The sequence below is a fragment of the Phaseolus vulgaris genome, chromosome 8 (assembly GCF_051622355.1).
Source record: "Phaseolus vulgaris cultivar YP4 chromosome 8, ASM5162235v1, whole genome shotgun sequence".
Lineage (NCBI taxonomy): Eukaryota > Viridiplantae > Streptophyta > Magnoliopsida > Fabales > Fabaceae > Phaseolus > Phaseolus vulgaris.
In genome coordinates this window covers 4,950,057-4,973,686 of record NC_143505.1, presented here as the reverse complement: position 1 = coordinate 4,973,686, position 23,630 = coordinate 4,950,057, and the positions used below count along the sequence as shown (strand labels likewise).

Genomic DNA, 23,630 nt, shown 5'->3' with positions numbered 1-23,630 from the left:
TTTTACCTTCTTTTCTAACATGATTGGTAAACCACTTGTTAGATTAATCAATTGATCAACGAACTCTACACACACATATATTAAGAACAAGGCACATGAATTGCAAGTAGTTTTACAGCTATACAAACCACAACCAGAGCAGTGAATAAAAAACTGGCTCAAGCGACTCATTAAATATTTAATTTGCATAGATCACGCAATGATGCAAACCTACAAAAAGGCGTCATAATTGACCTTGTCCATGCCCAAGTAGTTAGATTAGAGCAGTATCACGTTGCCTCATACTGAACATCGATTCCACCCTTCAACAAGAGAAATCCTTAGCTTAATCCTTAAACGTAGTGTTACTTTATAAAGGACAATACTTTGTATGTAAGCAAACATGAGACAAGGACAGAAAAATCCTACCAAATTTATAGAAAAAGATACCAATCTTTGCTGCTTCGTCGGGCCTCCAGAGTGGAACATTATTTTACATCATAGTACAATAAGATCATTTGGTCAAAATATGGATATGTATATACTACTGTACTTAAATCTCTCCAAACTCGGTAACAGACAACCATTAACTTAATTTATGGGGGGGAAACAAGCTTTCGTGCAGCAATTAAAAACAGAGATAATGTTGGTATGAAATGGACAGACACTCCAACCAACTATCATCATCATCAAGGGGATTTTATCGCTTATACAAAAAGCAGTACTAGACTAGGTCGTGGTGTCACATAAATGTAGTCCTTACATGAATTGAAATCAAACAGACAGCTCGGTTCGAGAGATCAGAATTCCATCAGTGTCTGCATATAGCCATTCCCCATCAGAGATCCTTGTCCCAGCAATATTTATGGGAACATGCTTTTCCCCCATGCCTTTCTTATTGGCCTTCATGGGATGGGAGCCTAGGGCTCTCACCCCAATATCACAACCATTGATCTCATCCACATCTCTTATACATCCATTCACAACAATACCGGCCCATCCATTGTTTTGAGCTTGTACGACAGGGTTGCCACCCAAAATGGCACAGCGCAAACTCCCTCCTCCATCAACAACAAGCACTCTTCCGTTGCCTTTCTCTTCAAGGAACTCACGAACCAAAACGTTGTCTTCAAACACCTTCAAGGTAACTATAGGTCCAGAGAATACCTGTCGACGACCATAAATCTGAAAAATTGGCTTAAGGGCACGAAGCTCCCCACTCAAAATTAACTGTGGGTTCGCATCACACACTTCAGCGGTAGTAACCAAGGCCATTTACTTCAAAAGCCTGGAAAAAGACAAAAATATCAGATATCATTATATAAAAAGACAGAAAAACATTTAATAACCATTGTTTTGAGTAATTAAAAGCATTTATCAGAATATTTGAATTGTTTTTACTGAATATTTTTAATCAGTGCTCATAAGACACTCATCAGAGCTCTACTTAGATAAATTTCTTAATCTACACTTGTTATAGAGAAAAAAAGGTAAAATGATTTAACTTTCTAACATAAGCTACAATTATTTTATGCATTAGTTAAAAACAGTTTTTAGAGAGAAAAATTACTGATTAACTTATATTTATGCTATCTTCAACTTGTGAGAGAATTTTTTAATGTGAAATGAATCCAAACATGACCCAAGAAGATTTTCTCAATTAAGGTAGCAGAACAGGGAGTCCTGCTGGTGAGTGTCCTGTGGTTTTTACAACAGATCAATATGAAGATATCTTAACAATATTAAATGTCATAATTTTCTAATAACACCATTCCTATTTGATTTATTAACTAATATCTAAAGCTAAGTAGTTTCCGAGAACAAAGGCACTAGATACTAATTTGCTCTGAATGCATAGGTACATGCAAGTCTACCAGCAAGGCTGGCATTTACATATAAAGCCTTAAAAAATCCGTGTAATCACGTAATTGATATCTCTGTGGTGTTCATTACACAACTCGCTCTCCAGGTTAAAACATCGAAACTAAATTGGAAAATTCGCGAATATATCAATCAACAGCCAGACAAGAACTGAACATTAGCAATCAAACCTAGAGAGAAAATAAAAAAGAGTTAATACACTAAAAAGAACCGGTTAATTAGCAAGAATCCGAAATCGAACAAACAGCGGGATCAATGCGGTTAAGAGCTGAAGACCGTACGGTGAATAAAAAGAGAGAGTGAATCAACGCTCAGACCTAAGCATCCAATTCGAAACTTCCAAAAACATAATCAAGCACGGATCAAGTAACGATTCGAAAATCAAAAGCATAAAAAGAGAGCGAGAGAAGGATTCGAAAATCAAAAGCGATTGCGAGCGAGAATGAATCGGAAAATGAAGAGAAAGAAGAGAAATACCGATGGAGAAATAGATCTGAAGTTGGAAAGTGACGAGAATGAGAACGCGGAAGGAGTTAAAGCGCTGAGGCACGAGCGAGATATTCTTGTCTTCCCACTGCAAATATATTTGATAGTTGATAGTGAGTGAAAATGAAAATCACAATATTATCAACACAAATGCCACTCACTAGTGAACGGCTCTTAAGTCTACTAAGTTTGTATATAATAATTATTATTATGTGAATTTTTCATCTATTTTTCCTTTTCTTTATTCATTCTATTCATTTTTCTATGTTTGATATTATAAATTAATCATAAATCATATAAATTTTTTAAAATAATCATAATAAAATAGCAATTACAGTTTGGCCAGTAAAAGTATGTTCTGATTAAATCTTTAAAAATATACAGAACTCGAATTTATCATAATGTAACAAAAAATATCAAAACATACCCCCAAAAAAATTACAAGAAATGAAATATAAACTTTTGTAATGAATTTGACTATGGGCAGAAAAATGTTAGAATGAGAATGTAAAAGTTGGTGTTTGTAATAAAGAAGTCAACTTGGTTTATTTTTAATTAATAAAATCATAATGAAACAATTGTTTGAAAAAGAGTGTGATGTTTAAATAGATGGGTGAATAAAAGGGGAAAAGGACAAAAAAATGTTAAAAAAAGAGGAGGCAATTACAAGTCTTGTATAAAGAATTGCTTAATTCGATATCGAGCGTAACCACTTCATTCAATTCAATAAATTGGTAAGCATGGATAATTTTGACTTCTTCTCGTATTTGTCCTCGCCACCACTCATAACCCACCAAGTATCAGAGTGGGAAGCGTGGACTACGTCATCAATTCCCCATTATTGAAGACAAATCTATTTCACGTTTTTTCACTAAACCAATGGATTTTCAAAAATATTCTTTATCATACTTTTTAAGAAACTTTCCCGTGTTGATTACTTTTTTTTAACTTCTCTCTCTATATGCTGATTTAAAATACATAAATAAATTCTTTAACAAGTTTAATACAGTTATTAATAAACTCACTTTTTTAATTTCCATAAATTGGTTAGAAAAAGGTCCTATTTATACTTCATTGATGTGATCGCTTGAAGAAAAAACACTTAGAATGAGGAAGTGAATTTTTTTGACATAAGTTAAAATTAATTTATTAGTCAAATTTAGTTTATGAGAAAGTTTATCTTATTTTTCTCTCTTTATGGATAATATGGGGAGAGTTGTCCCAACATAGTAGGTGATCAATTCAGTGCCTTATTCTCTGCAGTTTATATTCACTAGTGCAAGTACAGTGCAGCTCATGCTTTGCTGTGAAAGGACAATCGCAATCTGGGTCGGTGTTTCGGTACCTCCACACGTGATCATGGGATTTTCCGATCCTCTGTTTTGGAGACATACGATCGTTAATCATTGCAACAATCTGTTTAACATGTAAACAAAAATCTAGTACCAAACACCGACACCACGATTAGGTTTGATTCAAATCACTAACCATCTTACTTATTCCGAGTGCTTGCCAATGCGAAAAATATGCAAAAATAAAATAAAATGTTCTAGTTTAATGTTCTGGCTATGATTGAAAATAATAAAAAAGACCAACAGCTTCCATTGGGGCACTGCTCCGAAAATTCTTTACAAAATAGGTTAATTTTGGCCTCTTATTGGGTCGGAAAACAGCTACCCTTCATTTCATGATGCAGCAAGCTCCTCTCTGGTTTTATGTCAACTTGTGAATGGTCTTCATGTCAATGATCTCACCAAGAGTTCCTTGCTCGAGATGGTCCCACCATTTGAACAAGAAATTGTCCACAACTAGTCTGAACCATGGGGACAGCTTCAGACCTCCTTCTCCTGCATCAGCTTTCCTCAACAGCTCCTTCAACTCATCGCGGTTCACATACTTGATATCAGCCACTTCATCAGGATTGGGATTCACGTTAACATCCCGGATAGTAAAAAGCAGATAGTCCACTGAAATCAAGAAAAGTTGTCAATACTTAACATTCCTTACACATACATAAACGCACAAGAAAATATCCAGTCAGAATTTGCAGCAAATATAAGCAGATTAGGACCTATTCAGCTGGAATAAAAAATATGCCCCAAATAGCACTGAGAGCTATTAATGGTGCATGTTTAGATTTATGATTGCATTGACTGAATTATTGTTAATTAACCCTGGTTAGTTATACAACAAAATCGGCTTGCTGAAAAAGTTGAAAACAATTAAATTGGCTTACGTTCATGCTCTCCCCATTTCCCATCAGAAGGTGCCTTGTAAAGTATGCGACCCAGTGATGTGAACTGATCAACTGGTACATCTTCAGCAGGAATACCGAGCTCGTCCAAGAGCTTCCTCTGAGCTGCATTTCTTACTCCTGGTAACAAAAGATGGAAAAACGTAAATAAAAAGCAGCAATGACAGAGTACATTTATATAGGCGTTTAATATAAAAGGTACATAGTGTATACCAAGGGCATTCTCTTCAATTAGCTCAGATTCACGGTACAGTGGATGACTGCAACAAGTGTTTGTCCACACAAGTGGGAATGTTACCTTGGTTGCAGATCGTTGCTTCATCATGAAGAACAGAGAAACTCAGTCAACACATCGAATTAAAACATGCAACTAAGACTTTAAAACACATTCCACATAGAGAACTTTTCACCAAATAGTCATCCGAGAGACACAAGCATTAAGTGAACATAGATTTTGTAACATCAATAACAACTCAACAAGAGGCAATTAAATGTTACAATGTTGCTCACAATAAATAGTTCAATACACAAGTCATGATGAAGGTGTTATCAAATTAGAAAAACAGAACAATTATAACCGGTAAAAAAATGAATGTTACTACTGTGAACTTGTTTTGTTTCTTCAATGAATGACCGTGAAGACTTGGTATTTTATTGATTTTCCTTATTCTTAAAATTAATTGCAAAGAGTGGTATTTAAGTAGTTAACAGCAAAAGGCCATTTCCCCTCCATATATTGAGGACCACTAGGTCTTTAGCCTACCTCGTGATTTGCATGCAGATGTAAAGCTTTCTAACCAGTATGCACAAAACACTGAAACAACAATGAGAAATATAGATACACTTGATAACCAGACAAATTTTATCCACAGGAACAGAGAAATGAGATAACAAAATGAGGTTCAAATTCTGCTTGATGCTTTTGAAATCAACAGGTTTAGAATAAACAGGATGAAACAGCAAGCTTATGAGCCCAGAAAAACATCAATAATAAACATACCTGGAGCAGCAGCTCATACTTTGAGTTGAACAGAAATACACTGAAAGCTCTATGCAGCAAATTTTCAGCCTCAATCTTCTCCATCAAGTGACCTAATAAAAATCATTGAAGCTTAAAATAATAAATTATCCAGGTCTTTAGTCAGAGAGCAGGAGCACAAAAACAGAAAAAGAAAACTTGATGTCTAAAAAAATGTTCAAAATTTCTCGAGGACCTTTTCTTTATGAAGACAAAATCCGTAGAAGCAGTGGAAATTTATATTTTATTTCAGTTGTCTACTGATCACATTGATCAAAATCTACTATCAATTTGCAGCTCTTTAAGGCTTGCCTCATTGGTATTCAGTAGTTTGTTTGCATTAGAGTAAAAGCTTGGTTCTCTGGTACATAATAAATTACTAATTTTATCAAGTTTCTCATTAATGACCGTTCATTATATGTTAGGTGCATATCATGTGAGGGTTCCATCCTAACCATGTGAGGGTCAGGATAAGTCTCTCTCGCTAGAGCATGCTCTCGATTGATATGCTTTCAGATGTGTGTGCATGTCAGAGAACTGAATACAAAATTACTGCACAGCTGTTAATTCAATCCAACATAATCATTACAAACCAAAATAGATAGTATATACATAAGCTTTAGATTTTACTCCTTTTAACAACAGGAAGATGTTTCCATAAACATAGACATTACAATATTTCAAGATGAACCGCAGTGATAATATTTTTTTTTCACAAATCTTCATATCAGAGAATCTGCCTAGAAAATTTAATGATAGTACATCCCAGAATTTACAAACACCTAAATCAGAACAAAAAAACATTTTCAGAAAACACAAATTATAAGTTATTGAAGTAAGAGAATGTAAGAAACAACTTTTTTTACACTAAACAATGTGAACCCTTGCAATTGAAAACTAAGACAAATCAAAAGTCCACTTACAATTGTATTTGGAATCGTGACCTACCACGCGGTCATTCTCATCCACCAAAATGCATCTGCAGAAGTTCCAACCCAAAACAATTACAAATTGCAGCAGGCAAGACAAATAATAATAATAATAAATCACAAACAAACTCGCTTTAAAGAAGCGTTATCCGTTAAAAGAATGTACACAAGACCCAAGAAAATACAGTCACTTCCCATTACAGAAGCATCAGATATTCAAAAGCTCAATTGCTCAAATCTATGCTCTAAACTTCAAAAGTAGCCTACGAAATTTCGAAACAGGAATGCAAAAATTTGAAAAACCCAGGCTATCAAGTAGCAGTTCATCCCAAACCATTCATGATTCTGAATGACAGAGGCAGAACCTGCACCGAAGGGATTCTAAGAACTAAAGAAGAAACACCAAAAGTTGGGATAGAAATATCCTAATCACTCTGATTTAACCCTAATCCATCTTCCAAATCAATAACTTAACCGGAATTAATTCACGTGTTTTTCCTAGCCACCAGTTGCAAGACGAATATAGTGAAAGGCACACCTGAAGTGCTAGGTCAGTCACCGTGTTAGCACCTCATGTGGAGGGTGACTCAGCTACACCTGTAAGGCCTTATTGATTCCACCCCATCCCCTTCTCTTTTATTATCCCAAAACTTCATTAGAAAAAAACCCTTAACAGACCCAAGGGATTGGTCGAGTGGAGTAAGACAAGGCCTTGCATATGACAAGTTGCAGGTTTCAGTCCTCACTCATCTCCTTGGAATGATATGAAAAAAAACGACCCTGAAGGAGTAAATCAGTCCTGTGACTGAAATAAAATAAAATAAAATAAAATAAAAAGGTAGCCGCCATGATTCTCTGTTGAAGACTCACACGCACAAGCAGATTATGTTTGAAAATTCAACATATTAATACTCTATGTTATGCTTCGGTTTAGTACACCTTTGATATTTTCAAAGCATACACCTCGGCACGGAAAACAATAACAGAGGAAAAGCAGGGAATCTCAGAAAAAAGTTCCAGTCAACTCTGTTGAACTTAAAGAAATCAAAAGCCGCAACACACACCAACAGTCCAATTGCACCCTAACGCGGCCCAATCAAACAACACAGTTGGCCTAGAAAACCACATTTCCGTTCTCAACAACCAAATCACAGATCAATCAATCAAGCAATCAATCAATAACAGAATCACAAAAGCAATTGAAAAACGGAATGAAAAGAGAGGAACGGACTCGTCTTCAAACATAAGGCGGCGCTGGACGGCGTCCATGCCGGCATCGGCAGTGGTGACGGGAGTTTCTCCCATGGCGGTTGGAGAGGAGAAGGGGGCGGAGAGAGAGAGAGGAGTGTGGGAACTTCTTCTCCTCTGAGAGAAAGAGAGAGAAGAAAGCGAACGAGATCCTGTGAAGATGGAAGGAGAGTGAGTAACACACGCCGTAACGTTCCTTTTAAACAGGTTCTGCCTCAGAGTAAGAACGATCGATGATTGTGCCATTTTCAGATTTTCGTTTTCTTCCTGAAACGCACCGCACCACAAAACTTTATTAATTACTTCACTTCATAACATATTTATACAAATTAATAAATTCAATGGTCAAATAATTCGCATTAATAAATTATTCTTATTTTCCTCTTTCTAATAAATATAAATAGCTCGTTTACTCATTCAATTTTCAGACATCATTAGAAAAGTTATTAAAATATTTTAGATTTTGCAAAAATTATTATACCATTGTAAGAGAATAATAATTACAGAATCATTAATTGTCTAGTTAAAAAGAGATATGTAATGCTAAGTCAACTTTGGGATTTTTATTTTATTAGGAATAAAAACTAGTAGATAAATTCCTCTATATATTTATATATTTATAAATATACATTATTGGCGAGATTTCTATTTTATAATATGATTTATAAATTATTTAATGTATATTTTTTGTATAATTAAAAACAACATTTTTTATATATACATTGTTGATTATAGCAATGGCGGCGTAATTTTTTTGAATGTAAAGTCAACATTTTGAATAGACTTTTACTTAATTTTTAAATATTTGTTTTGAAAAACATTTTTTTTTTCGAAAATTACTAAAGTAAATGATAATGAAATTAACCAACAGTCTTGATTCAAACGGCAGCGTTTTATTTATGATTAGATTTGAAAGGTGCAAAATCGGGTTTTATTCAAACCTGATTGAAAATCAACCAAATGTCTGCATAGGAGTGGGTAACGCATTGAAACAAACAAATTTAATTTTATAGAAAACGATTGATAATGAAATAATTATATTTAAAATGTAGAAATTATAATCATTTTCTCTTAATAATCACATCTGAAATATGAAACTAAACACACGCATTATTTGTCTTAGATTCAAATGTATGTTAAAAATAATAAATTGAAAATTATATAATAGGTACTCAATTAAAATTACAAAAATAAATAAATATTTTCTGGTGAAAATAATCTAAGTTGAAAATATAATTCCGTTATGCTATGTTTCAATCAATGAGTATTATATATGATTTTTTTATAAATAATTATTTAAAATTTATATTAAACAAACATTATGCTAGCCACATATGAATTCAACTCCTTCTCTTTGTAGATTATAGCATTTTGAAAAATCGAAATACAGAATTATTTACTAATAAAATAAAGCACTCTCGTATGTTATTAATTAGTCAGAAATTATTATTATTGCCCGATAATTATTAAAAAGTCAAAAAAATTACGTAGTAATTATGATTGATGACATTTTAAAGTTTAATTTTTTTGTGAGTACGTAATTATTTATTTTAAAAATCACACTAGTATAATTCATAATTATTTAAGAGAGAAAGAATATAAAACATTTTATAATTAATATATTTATAGGATTTTATTAGATTATCTTTAATAAAATTATCAATTATTTATTGCCTAACTACATTTAATAAATTATATTACCCTATTTCTATTAATTGTTTTATCTATAACACTTTAACTTAAAACATTTAAAAAATTGCTTAAATTAAAAATATTCGCTGTTCTATTTTTATATTAGGTTTTCAAAATATATAACCTGGGAAATGGTAACCGATAGAGTCGGTTGCCATCTGGTAAGCGAGGGAAACGAGGGTGCTATTTGGGAATGGTTTTTTTGTTTTGGTTAAGAATTAGTGTAAAAGAATCGTGGATTGCACGCTCTCTTTCCAATTTTACAATATAAAAATTGCACCTCGTGGGAAATGAGTTTTTGGTGCAATTAATTATCTCTTTCATTTAACTCTATTTAACAAAATGCATTTTCAAGGGTTATTTTCAATTTCTTGAATCTTAAATTCAAATCTTATAGATCAGAAATGATAATTAAATAGAATAGTATACTTAAAATCGTTTATTAAATTTCTCCTGCAAATGTTTGGTACTAATAATATAATTAAAAAGTCAACATTTTTAATGTTAGTAATTGTAAAAGTGTTAAAATACTAAACTACAGAGACGATTATGTATACCAAATTTTAGAAAGACTATTCATATTCCAAATGCAATTGCTTCCTGTCCAACATATAACCTGCACCCAACACAATTTATAAAATTCTAAAAATATTTTTTATTCCAGAAATGAAAATTCAGAATTAAAAATAATCCTTTCTGAAAAAATAGATAAGGAAGAAGAGATTATTGTGTTCTGGATATAAAAATCCGGAAAAAAAAATCAAAATTTTATTCTAGATAAAAAATCCAGAATTGAAAATAATATATTTTGAAAAAATTTATCTGTTGGAAAAGGAATTCAGATGTAATTTTATATGTACCCCATTTCTTAATGGTACTTTTATCTTTTCACCTATAATTGGGTGCAATAATATGGTGCAGAAAACAATTGCCTATTTCAAAAGGAGGAGAGTCCAATAATGTGAGGTCCTATACAATAGACAGAGCCCATTTTACAGAAGGCAATTTTTCCTGTACCTCCATGTTTCCTTTTTGCACCTCCATAGAATATATGAAAAGAAGATCCAAAGAGAAATCCTATCCCACAATGGTAAAGGGTTCCGCGGATTCTTCGCAAAGTTGTTGCATTCCACAATCTCTCTTTCACGACCTTCGAGAATCTCTGCAACAATAACATCTTTCACGACCTTCGAAAATTTCTACAATGGTAACATCTTAGGTTTCAACTTTTGTAATATAATTATATGAGTTGGATTTACAACAAAAATACATTCTGAATTCTAAATTTTAATTTTTCAGTTTAAATATAGAGTTTGAAAGGTCGATGGAATATACAATTTAGAAATGGGAAAAAAATTGCACCTTTTACTTAAGAATAATTTTGGAATTGAAAAAAATTATGGAGGTGCAGGAAGAAACTATAAACGTGCATAAAGAAATTGCCTTCCCGAGTCATTTGCACAACAGTGACCTTCCGCAATGTGTATTGAGCTATTTGTTTTTGCATCTAGGCAAATTCTTTTGGCATAGTTTTTGCATTCACTTAACACTTCCATAATTTCAAAAATATCCTTCTACAAATAGTTCATTATTTTTTTAATTCTTAATTGTATAATCTATAACACAACTAAATTTAGAATAAAAAAATTATATTCCATTTCTATAATATAAATTACAAATTAGAATTCTATAATTCATAATGTGTTTGGAAAAAAAAAATATTCCCAAGTTCTGAAATTTTGAATTTTTATGGATCAATCAATCAATATTAATTATACTAAAGGGAATATTTATTAAATGTTATTTAATAAATAAAAAACTTAAAATATATATATATATACATTTACTTTATCTTTTTAGACGTTTTTTTACTATAGATGCTTGTTTAAATAGCGGTTCACGTGACTTAAAAAGTCTTTATTTTCGCCCACTAGCCATTCATTGTGAAGAATGCATTACTAGTATTTGTGGTTTGTTTTATAAAACTAACAAAAATATTCACAATTATTTGAAATTGTTATTTGCTTGAATATTTATATGCATGTTAGAAAACTAGCTACCAATACTCTCATGACTTAGTTTTGTTGTGTGCCATTATGAACATGATACAATATAATGAAAAAATAATAAGAAAAAAAAAAGTTATATTAAAAATAATAGTTTTTTAATAGAATATATTTAATATTTTTATCATATTATGTAAACACAAATATTTAAAATTTAACATGCTTAATACTAACATTTAATATTTTATGTTTGATATTTAATGTTTAATAATAATATTTAATATTTATTTTGTAACATTTATTTTAAAAACATATCAACATCATTACATGCAGGTGTGCACCCACATACCCATAAAGACCCACCACACACACATATCTCTAAGAAAATGAAATAACAATTGCAACACATAATTATTTTTTTTATCTATCCTCAGTTTGTGAATATCCTCAGTTTGTTAAGAATAACTGTAACATTCCTATTTTACCCACATCTAATCATATAATATGCATGAACATTTTTAACCTAAATATGTACATATATCATTTGCACACAATTATTCACACAAATCATCTCAATATCATATCACATAGTATGACATGGTTACTTCATATTACCTCAAAGACCATTATATTTCAAGCCACATACAAAATCATATGAACCTCCTTTGACTCTCAACACCCGATAATCTTCATCTATGTGATTCCAATATATCATGAGAGTCAAGATCCATCATTCTACAGGAATCTATAGTCAATGCATATCCTAAACAATCTCAATGCGGAATTTCATTAATACTATATCTTGAGTAAGATTCATATTTTACATTTCACAATATTTAATTTCACACCATTAAATCGTATCAAATATTAAAAATTCAAACAAGCCAACAATTTATCCAAAATTTAAGTAAACACATAAAACTAAAGAAATTTCAATGATGTATATAATTAAAATTCACATATAAAATAATTAAAAACAATAAACAATAATAAAATAGAAACATAAAAATAAATCCTAAATATTTTTTATGTTTTTTAGCTTGAGCGAAAATAATCTCACTTGAGCAAAAATGAACATCACTTAGTGAAAATCCTGTCACTTGAGCTAAAATCAACCAAGAGCACCCCAAAATCCATCCCATTTTCGCTTGAGCAATAACCCTTCTCGCTTTAGAAAAAATGGACTTGAGAGCACCCTATTTTTCACCCTATTTCCGCTTGAGAGAAAATAGGTCTAAAAGCAACCTAAAACTCATTATATTGATCTAGCTTGAGTGATGATCTTTAACTTGAGTGAAAATCTCTCACTTAAGCCAGATATGCAGTACAAAAACGTGCAAAGTGTTATCTTTCAAGTTTTCCTTCAAAATTTCAACATCAAATTTGTATCTTTACAAAATATAACAAATCAAAATAGATACCACTTTACACAATTTTACTCAAGCACTCTCGTTGAGCTATTATGTCAATACACACACACACACATTATGTCAATACACACACACACACACACACACACACACACATATTATGTCAATACACACACACACACACACACACATTATGTCAATACACACACACACACACATATTATGTCAATACACACACACACACACATATTATGTCAACACACACACACACACACACACACACACACACACACACATATATATATATATATCAGTACAAGAAAATCGCTAGTTACATACAGTTTTTTACATACGGATCTGGATCCGTATGTAAAATGGACATTACATACGGATTTTACAAACGGATTTTGATCCGTATATAACTCCGACATTACATACAGATTTTTACATACGGATTCTGATCCGTATATAACTCCAACATTACATACGGATACAGATCCCTATGTAATGTAAGTATTACATACGGATTTTTACATACGGATAATAATCCGTATGTAAGGGAAAAGTTTTTTTTTTTTTTAAATTACATACGGATTCTATCCGTATGTAACGATTTTTTTTTAAAAAAAAAAACTTACTACAGTTTGAACCCCAGCCACTTCACTACAGTTCTCCACTCAGTCCACCTTCACTTCAATAAAATATATATTTTTTTACTATTTAAAGTTAATATATTGAATTACTTAAAGTAATTGAATATTTATTTAAATTATATTAATAAATTATATTCAATTAAAATAACTAAATAAACAATTTTAAAAATAAATAACTTAAAAAATTAAATGTGATTTATATTATTTCATTAAAATTAAAAAACAAAATAATTAAAAAAAAAATATATGTTGAATTGGAACCAGGCACCTTCACTTAACGTAATGTTCACTAAGCCCAGGTTCACTTTACTTAATGTATTCTTCACTAGCCCATGTATTCTTCACTAGCCCACTTCACGTATTCTTCATTCAGTAAAACCTAAATCACAGCAACCCCATTTCCACCCAAGGACACCAGCAAACGACACTAGCTAACGACACCAGCGAACAACAACCCCATCTGCCACACCGCACGCACGATCTCTTTCGGTTTAGCAGTGTCCAGCTTCCCCCCTTTGCCATTGTACCATCCCGTGTGCTCGAGATTTTGCAAACACCGACCCGACGTAGTCTTCCCAATCGCCACCACCGTGTGACCTCCGGCCACCATCGCTGCAATCGTTTAGGTTTTGTTTAGTATGTAACAAAAATTGTAGGAAAAAATAAAATCTACTTTTTTGTATGCTGCTCTCTTTGTTTGCAGGAAGTTGCTGGTTTTTTGGTTTATTTTGGCATACATGGTTTATGGTTTATTTTTGGGTTATTGAGCTGGGAATGTGCAGGGCTTTAGTTTGTCTCTGTAAAGTGATACATTATACATTGTATGAGCTGGTGTATATTTTTATGTTTCTGTTATTGTGGTTTAATGAACTTTTGTATGAATTTATTAGCTATAAAACTTGATAATTTTAAAATAATGATAGCAGTGAACTTTTTTTGATGGCTCGCTTCCTCATCTGAGTCAATGTAGGCATAAGTGATAAATCCATAATTCAAAAAGTCAATACAATCCAATATCTTGCCATTGGGTAAATTCTCATTACGATTTCTGATGTATAAAATTCTGTAATTTAATGCATGAAAAATATTTTTTTATAACTAATTATAATACCTAAAGACGATTTAGGTAGAGTTTGTAACACAAACTCTTACATGTTCGTTTCTAAAACGAACTCTTAAATGTTCGTTTATAGCACGATCTTTGAAAAAAATCGTTGACTTTTTGTCAATTGCTTTATGAACAGAACATGGATCAGTTTCCATCAAATCGTGGATGGATGTATGATAGGTGTTATAGAGGAAGAGGTGCTTTGAAAGAGTCTTTTATATTGGGAGTTGAAGAGTTTATAACCAAAGCTTGCCAACAAGAATGTTATCTGAATGATGAGGGAATACGATGTCCATGTACTAAGTGTGATTGTACAAGAATTTTGGAGGAAAGACTTGTGAAGGTTCATCTCTACAAACATGGTTTCAAATCTAATTATTGGATTTGGAGTGATCATGGTGAAGACATGGTAGAAGGTGACTTGGATAATAACAATAATTGCATGCCTTTGGAAATAATTGGAGGTGCACACCTTCAGTCACAAGATGACCAAGTTAGGTTGATGGAAGACATGGTGTATGATGCTCTTAGGCAACAAGAGTCATTCCAAGTACCAAATGTAGATAACATGGAAGAGCCTCCGAATGAAGAAACTCAAAGATTTTATGACCTTTTGTTGGATGCAAATGCGCCATTGTATAAAGGGTCATCTGACTCCAAATTATCAATGTGTGTCCGACTATTAGCTTGCAAATCCAATTGGAATATTCCTGACCAATGCTTAGAGTTTATTTCAAAAATGCTTTTAGATGCAACACCTATCAAAATAGGTTTGCCTAAAAGTTATTATGATGCAAAAAGGCTAGTGTCGAAATTGGGATTATAGGCTAAGAGGATTGATTGTTGTGTGGATGGTTGCATGCTCTTCTATGATAACGAATACGGTAAAAATGATGGAGCGTTGCTTCAATAAAAATTTTGTCACAAGTCAAGGTATCATCACCAGAACACTGGACCAAGTAACAAAAAACCAGTTCCTGTAAAGGCAATGTTCTATTTGTCAATAATTCCAAGGTTGCAAAGAATGTATGCTTCAACACAGACTGTGAGACAAATGACATGGCACTATGATAACAAAAGCAGTAATGGTGTTTTGCGTCATCCATGTGATGGCGAGGCTTGGAAACACTTTGATACAATATATCCCGATTTTTCTATGGAGGCACGCAATGTGCAATTAGGTTTATGCTCTGATGGTTTTAATCCATATGTGCAAGCATCAAATGCACCCTATTCATGTTGGCCAATAATTGTGACCCCGTATAATCTTCCTCCCGAAATGTGCATGTGTAAACCTTATATGTTTTTGAGTTGTCTCATACCAGGCCCATTCAATCCAAAGGCTAGTATTGATGTATTTTTGGAGCCCTTGATAGACGACTTGAAGAAATTGTGGAGTGGTGTCCCAACATACGATATTTCAAGGAAAGAGAACTTCATGATGAGGGCAATGTTAATGTGGACGATTAATGATTTTCCTGCATACGGTATGTTGTCTGGTTGGGGAACTCATGGTAAATTAGCATGCCCACATTGCATGGAGCATTCAAAGGCATTTAAATTACATCATGGGGGAAAAAATTCTTGGTTTGACTCGCATCGTAGATTTTTACCGAATGATCATGCATTTAGGAGGAACAAGAATGCGTTCAAGAAGGGGGAAGTTGACATGGATCCTCCACCACCTAAGTTCACACCTACACAAGTTTGGAATAGAGTAAAGGCTTATCCTAAAGTAACTGAGAGTGGTGTGCAAAGAATACATGGTTACGGGGAGTGGCATAACTGGACAAAAAGAAGCATCTTTTGGGATCTTCCATACTGGAAAGACAATATATTAAGACATAATCTTGATGTTATGCATATTGAAAAAAACTTCTTCGATAACATTTTTAATACTGTCATGAATGTGATTGGGAAGACAAAGGACAATGACAAAGCACGAATGGACTTAAGTTTGTATTGTAGGCGAAGAGACTTGGAACTGAAGTCACATCCTAATGGAAAGATGTTGAAGCCAAAAACAAATTACACACTTGCAACAGAGGAAATTAAACATGTGTGTCAATGGTTAAAAGATCTTAGGATGCCTGATGGATATTCTTCAAATTTGGCTAGATGTGCTGATGTCAATAAGGGAAGGGTGCTTGGTATGAAAAGCCATGATTGTCATGTATTCATGGAATGCCTACTTCCCATAGCATTTAGTTCCTTACCAACTCATGTTCTAAATCCCATTATTGAGATAAGTCATTTTTTCAAAGATTTGTGTTCTACAACACTAAATCAGGATGATCTTACTAGGATGGAACAAAACATTCCAATAATTCTTTGTAAGTTGGAAAGGATATTTCCCCCGGCATTTTTTGATTCTATGGAACATCTCCCTGTCCATCTAGCATATGAAGCCAAACTTGGTGGACCTGTCCATTATATGTGGATGTACCCATTTGAAAGGTAATAATAAGAGTAATTAGTCTTTATTTAATGTGAAATATAACTATCAATCATAACATATTTCTTTGATTATAGATTCATGGGATATGCTAAACGATCAGTGAAGAATAAGGTTAGGGTAGAAGGATCTATTTGTGCATCTTATTTGCATCGTGAGACAACTCACTTTTGTTCACATTATTTCAACAACTTCATGTTAAGACCACAACATTGTAGAAATGAAGTGGACATTGAAAGTGAAAGGCTTCCATCAATCTTATCTGTATTTGACCAACCTGGACGTCATTCTGGGAGGAAGATCACTCGTTGGTTAACTGATGAAGAATTGAACTCAGCTCATGTTCATATTTTGATCAACTGTAATGAAGTTAAACCATACCTCGAGTAAGCCTCATGCAAGATATTCTTTTAAAACACTGTTATTGGTTCATTAAGTTATCGCTAACCAAATGCATTGACACTTATATATTCACAGCTCTTTCTTACATTGTAATGAAATTTCCGAATCACATGCCTCGGCTCGTATACATACAAATTTTCCTTTGTGGTTTAGGACACAAGTATGTATCAACAAATTCTCTAATTTACTTTTTTTTTACTTCTTTAACCATTTCATAAAAAATTAGTGACATTGATATATTTACAGGTTCATAAAGACCCTTTAAATGTGAATAATCAACACTTAAGAGATTTATCACTTGGTCCTTTAAGGTGTGTAAAAGAGTGGCACACCTTCTTTGTGAATGGGTACAAATTCCACACTCATGCATGGAGTGAGGGAAATAAAACAATAAATAGTGGGGTCCATGTAAAGGGTCTTACAGAAGGAGGTGAGGATGATTTCTACGGTGTGATTCAACACATATATGAGGTGGAGTACAATTCTTCGACCTCAGATAACAAAGTTGTATTATTTTACTGTAATTGGTTTGATCCATCAACAAGAGGTACACGAGTGAGCTCCAAATATGGTATTGTGGATATTCTAATGGATAGAAGATATGTGCCATTTGATCCTTTTATCATTGCACATAATGTTCGACAAGTTTATTATGTACCATACAGCATCACGCAGAGACAAACATGGCTGGTGTGTTGCAATCAAAACGAAACCCAGAGGTCGTATAGATTTTGATGATGTAGAAGTTGAAGTGCCATATCAAGTTGATGAAATGTCACATGTTAATGAAGTGATTGAAGTTGAAAGGGTTTCGGGATTACAAGATTTAGAGACTGAGTTTGAAGAAGTTGACATAAACAATGTATCATCATTTGAATATCTGATAGATGAAGAAACAAATGAATGGGAAGAAGACAATGAAGAGGGAGAAAGTGAAGATGAATATGGAGATGACTTTGACATCTCTAACTCTGAATAGACTTAGGAAGCCAATGTTAACAAATAATATCTATTGTACGAACTAGTATTGTATTGTTGTTGTTAACATATTGTTTATTACTCCAATTAATTTGAGCTTTATGTTTGCTGATGAAATTTTTACATGTTTATTTCAATTTTTTTATTAAACTATATTCAACATATTTTTCTCCATTGATAAACTTATATAACCTTCATTATCATTTCATGCCATATATATAGATGTCATCAGGAGGTTCTGATCAACCATCACCGAGTAACAACCAAAAAAAGGGGAAAAGAAATTATGTGATAAAATTGTTATCACGATTTAACAACCAAAATCCATTATCAAGTCAACCCAATACACCTATTCCTTCTTCAGTTCACGGATCTACCCCACCAGTACCAGATGCTACCCAATCCACCCCACCAATACCAGATGCTACCCAATCCGCCCCACCAGTACAAGATGCTATTGCATCAACACCATCTCCACGTGTTGGTTCTAATGCATCAACCCCACCAGATATTACACCATCCCCCATATACAAATCTTGGAGGGACGCACTCAGCTTCTGCAGCGAATAACTTAGAGGACGAGGTCCTCTCAGCTGGTGATCGTCCTTTGATTCAGCCTATTGGGGGAGGGTAAGAATATAACAAAATTCAATTTATATAATTTATTATTATTGTCTTATAATTTTGACTAACTTTGTTTTGGTATTTAGGTTTTATCCATCAAAAATTGCATCAAAGGCCATCACTGCCACCATCAAGCAACAATTTGGTGAGCCATGGCCAACATGGGGGGCAATCCCAAAGGGTGAACGAGATATATTTTTTCAACGTTTTAAGGTACTTGTTTTTTATTCCCTTTAAATATTTTATATTTTACAATTTGGATTGATGATTCTTGTTGTTTTGCAGAGGAAGGTCACATGGAGGGCTGAGGACGAGGAAAAAGTTAAGAAAAATTTCCATACAAAAGCTTCTCACACCCTTTCACAAATGTTTAAAGATGCTCGCCAAGAAGGTAAACGACCAGAATGGATTGGCAATAATGTTTGGAACAACCTCCAAGAACACTGGAACATGGTTGTGTATCGATCCAAATGTGATACAGCTAAAAAGAATCGTTTGTCTGAAAAAGGTGGATATCTGCACACTGGAGGATCTATTAGTGTTCATGAACACGCTATTCGTTTGGTATGATTTTCATGTAATTTTTTTATATTAATGTATGATTAATTATTATCTTTTTAATTTATGAAATGTTTTCTTTATAGATAGAGGAGCTTGGCCGCTTGGTCCATGTTGATGAAGTGTTTCAACAAACACATATACGGAAGAGCACTGGAGATTTTGCTGATGATAGATCAAGGATGACTCATGTTAGTTTTTTAAAACTTTTTTTAAAACTTTTTTTTTCATATACATTAATTGGTATGATAACAAATATTTTTCATTTTAATAGGAAGATTTTGAAAGTAGATTGTCTCAAGCATTATCTTAATCACAATCTACCTCAATATATACTCCATTAGATCCTGCTGAGGAGGAAAGATTGAGAAGTCGTTGTTGGTTAGAAACTGTAGGTGGAAGGTACAAGGGACGAGTATATGGGGTTGGACGTGTTGATCGTTAGGACGACTGTGTTGGTCGCTACCTACAAGAAACACAACCATCTTCTAGTAATAAGAAGGCTAATTCAGAAGAAATTGTTGAACTTAGGCAGCATATTGAACGCATGGATGCAAGGTTTCAAAACTTTCAAAATTTCATGATGCAATATCTACCACCTGAGGCAGCAGCTGCAGCACAACAGTTTTTTCAGCAACCAAATACCCCGCCACCAACTGAACCGAATCCGCAGTCAAATGAAGTCCAACAACATCATAATAATCATGATGAACAACAAAATTCACCCGATGAAGATTATAATAATTATTAGCTTCTCTAGAACTTTGTTTTAATGAAATACATTTTAGATATTTAGATATTTGAAAATAGTAAGTATTGTATGTATGAATAACTTTGAATGTGATGAATATTTGTCTTCTGAAAACTGGAATGTACTGGAATGTTGATGGATGATATGCAGGTGTAGAATATGGGGTGCTTCCAAATACAAATAGTTGGTGGTGCTGTGTACAATGTTACATACGAATAAATCCGTATGTAAGTCTGCTTGTTAATTACATACGGATTTATCCGTATGTAATTACATACGAATTTTACATACGGATGTATCCGTATGTAATAACACACGGATTTTACATAAGGATTTATCCGTATGTAATTACATACGGATCCAAAATCCGTATGTAACAGTTACCTACGACGGTTTTATATACGGATTTTTATCCGTATGTAATCCGTATGTAAATGGGTTTTATATACGGATTTTGTGTGTTACATACGGATATTGGTTGTATGTAATTTGAGTTTTTCTTGTAGTGTATATGTATATATATATATATATATATATATATATATATACTCATCAAACATTACACATCAAGTGATTCATAAACACAATTCAAATTCATTCATTAACTTATTCAAATAAAAACAAAATTGAATTCTACAATATCTACCATATCTACAATTTCACATCCAATCTCAACTAAATTCTAATATACTAAAAACAAGTAATCCTGCAAGAAATTTTGAGGCTGATGAACACGATGTCACCCCCATATTCAAATCTTCTAACTTAGGGTTCTATTGAAAATAAAATTAGCTTCCTTTATCAGAGTTTGAGCATGTGTTCACTAAGAGTTCCAACTCCTACATGGCCCAATGACAGCTTAACCTACACCACAAAATCTTGATAAAAATCTAATTATATCACTACTAATTTTAAAGCTAAAAGTGTCACATGCAAAGACCTATACTAAAGGAAACCCTAACCATATTGGAATTTACTTAAAGAAAAAAGAAGCAAAAATGAACTTACTTTGTCTAAAATTTTGACTGGGCAGTCTTGTAATATTCATTATCAGGAATCCAATGGTGGACTCTGATCGCCATTTTGATGACAAAGATGTTCAAAAAGTTAGAGAGAAGGAAAAGGAAGAAAAAAAGAAAAAGTTTAGAGAGATAGTGATTATTTTAAAATGAAACCTGAAAACTGATTTTTTTCTATTTAATGTTATTTTCATTTTAATAATAAATTAACTATGTGTCATTTAAAATATACTATTTTTACTCTAAAGCCATTTTCTAGGTCCTTACAATAAGTTCGTACAATATCATATGCTCTCGTATAACACACAATTATCACACTTGATAAACAACGCAATCACACAAAACATGGTAAACTAGAGTCTTAAAAAGACTTTTATACATTTACATAATAAATCATACACACATATTGTATTCACATCTCATATGTGTACTCTAATGAATACAATCTCAATTATTAATTTAATCAACATAAGAATTACGTGTCTAGTATCAACCTACTGACTACGTCTCATGTCAATAATATTGATATCAACCATCACAGACACATGCATTAAATTAAACCCAAAGATCTACATCTAACATATTATCTCGACTAAGTTGTCACCATAACAAAGTTACATAGTATGAACATATTTTCACCCATCTGACAAGGTAAGTTTCTATGACTTACTAAACAAAGTTATTTTTCACACCGTAAACTAGGTTATAAGATCTTCCTTCGACTTTCATCACATGATATTTTTCTCTATGTGATTCTAACATCAATAAAGTCATGATATATGCTTCACGAATCCCCAATTCAATACATCACCTACATCTCAACATAATATTCTCTCATTGGAAATAACTACGTTTCCACACATCATATGTTATATCACAACCATAACATCATACACTTTCATTCATATACATTTCATCTCAATATAATTATTAATCTTATCACCCATTCATCATTAATTACATTTAATAACATTCAACCCAATGTATTGATAAAAAATATAATGATGAAAAATAAACAAAATTTAGCATCTAGAAACATTTAAAAACATGTCTTTTAAAGTTTAGAAAACACCATATTGCTCGGCTAAAACTTTTCTCGCCCAATGAATCAAGCACATATTGCAATTCCTCCAACCACCACTCTATTTACTCAAACTATACAAATTTTGTCTCAAACACTTTCAACTCTTTAATATCTCAAGTATACCATACATATATAATTAGATTGCCAACAACAAACATTCAATCATATCACACTATGAACATCTTTACCATATCACCAAACATTCATCTCAAGATTCAGAAGTTTTGAATATATTCAAACAACACACAATCCTTAAAAAAAATCAAATATTATGATCACGTCATCCTCATATCCAGGCCATTTGCCCTAAGGTACTATCAAAACTTAACTAGTTTCTTTTACTTGGTAAGATTTGTTTACTATAGCTTGAGCTCCAAACTTTTCTATTTTCACAAGGAAGATAAAATTTTACATAAAATGCTTTCATATGCAATTTAAACAGACTCTCATGCTCCTAAACTAACAAAGATTCATTTTTGTCCTAAAAATCAAAGGCATGCAAAATTTTCAATAAAACCAACTTAAGAAAAGAGTAAAGAGAAACTTACTCAAAAACAATTTATGAATAGACACAAATGTTATACTCTCTATCATGATCTCTAAGGTGGAATATGATTTATGAAAAGATGAACATATCCTTCCAAATTATAAAGAAAATGCAAAGGAAATGTTTTTTAGTGAGATGATTCTTTCTAAAATAAAATTTTAATAGTTAATTTTTATTTATATTTTTGTTTACTTCAATAATAAAATAGTAATACTTCGTCTCATTTAAATCACTACTACTATTAAATACATTAACTTACTCCTTACCTAATTATTTAAGATTTAATGTTTAATACTATTATATAACGTTTAATATTTAATAATTAAATTTGATTAATACAATGTTTTGTATGCCTCTTTCAGTCATATTATCATTTTCATTTATTAAAATAATTTTTTGTTATTTTTAGATAATTTTTTAAATGATTTGAACTTTTAAAAGTATTTTATCGAACTTTTTTCTATCATAATATTTCAATATTTTGTAAGGTATCTATCAAGTAAGCAAACTTATAATTTTATTTTAGTTTAAATAATTTGGAATTTTACTGTGAAATTAAACTCGAGTTGAAGTTGAATGTTTAAAGAT

The 23,630-nt window shown here is 32.3% G+C and overlaps 2 protein-coding genes and 2 pseudogenes across 2 annotated transcripts; 2 read left to right on the top strand and 2 right to left on the bottom strand.

Moving 5' to 3' along the window:
* Window positions 1-412: 412 nt before the first annotated feature.
* LOC137824086 (putative 4-hydroxy-4-methyl-2-oxoglutarate aldolase 2) lies at window positions 413-1,254 on the bottom strand. The gene has a single exon (XM_068629539.1). It carries the CDS (start codon window positions 1,252-1,254, stop codon window positions 754-756), a length of 501 nt encoding a protein of 166 aa, XP_068485640.1. The 3' UTR covers window positions 413-753.
* Window positions 1,255-3,810: 2,556 nt separating this feature from the next.
* On the bottom strand, window positions 3,811-8,095 carry LOC137824084 (isopentenyl-diphosphate Delta-isomerase I). Its single transcript, XM_068629537.2, has 6 exons — window positions 7,779-8,095; window positions 6,542-6,597; window positions 5,601-5,692; window positions 4,814-4,916; window positions 4,583-4,720; window positions 3,811-4,313 (listed from the first exon to the last, which is right to left on the bottom strand). Exons 1-6 carry the CDS (start codon window positions 8,039-8,041, stop codon window positions 4,060-4,062), a joined length of 906 nt encoding a protein of 301 aa, XP_068485638.1. The 5' UTR covers window positions 8,042-8,095; the 3' UTR covers window positions 3,811-4,059.
* Window positions 8,096-14,763: 6,668 nt separating this feature from the next.
* Window positions 14,764-18,460, top strand: LOC150025357 (uncharacterized; annotated as a pseudogene).
* Window positions 18,461-18,681: 221 nt separating this feature from the next.
* Window positions 18,682-20,392, top strand: LOC137823561 (uncharacterized; annotated as a pseudogene).
* Window positions 20,393-23,630: the final 3,238 nt, after the last annotated feature.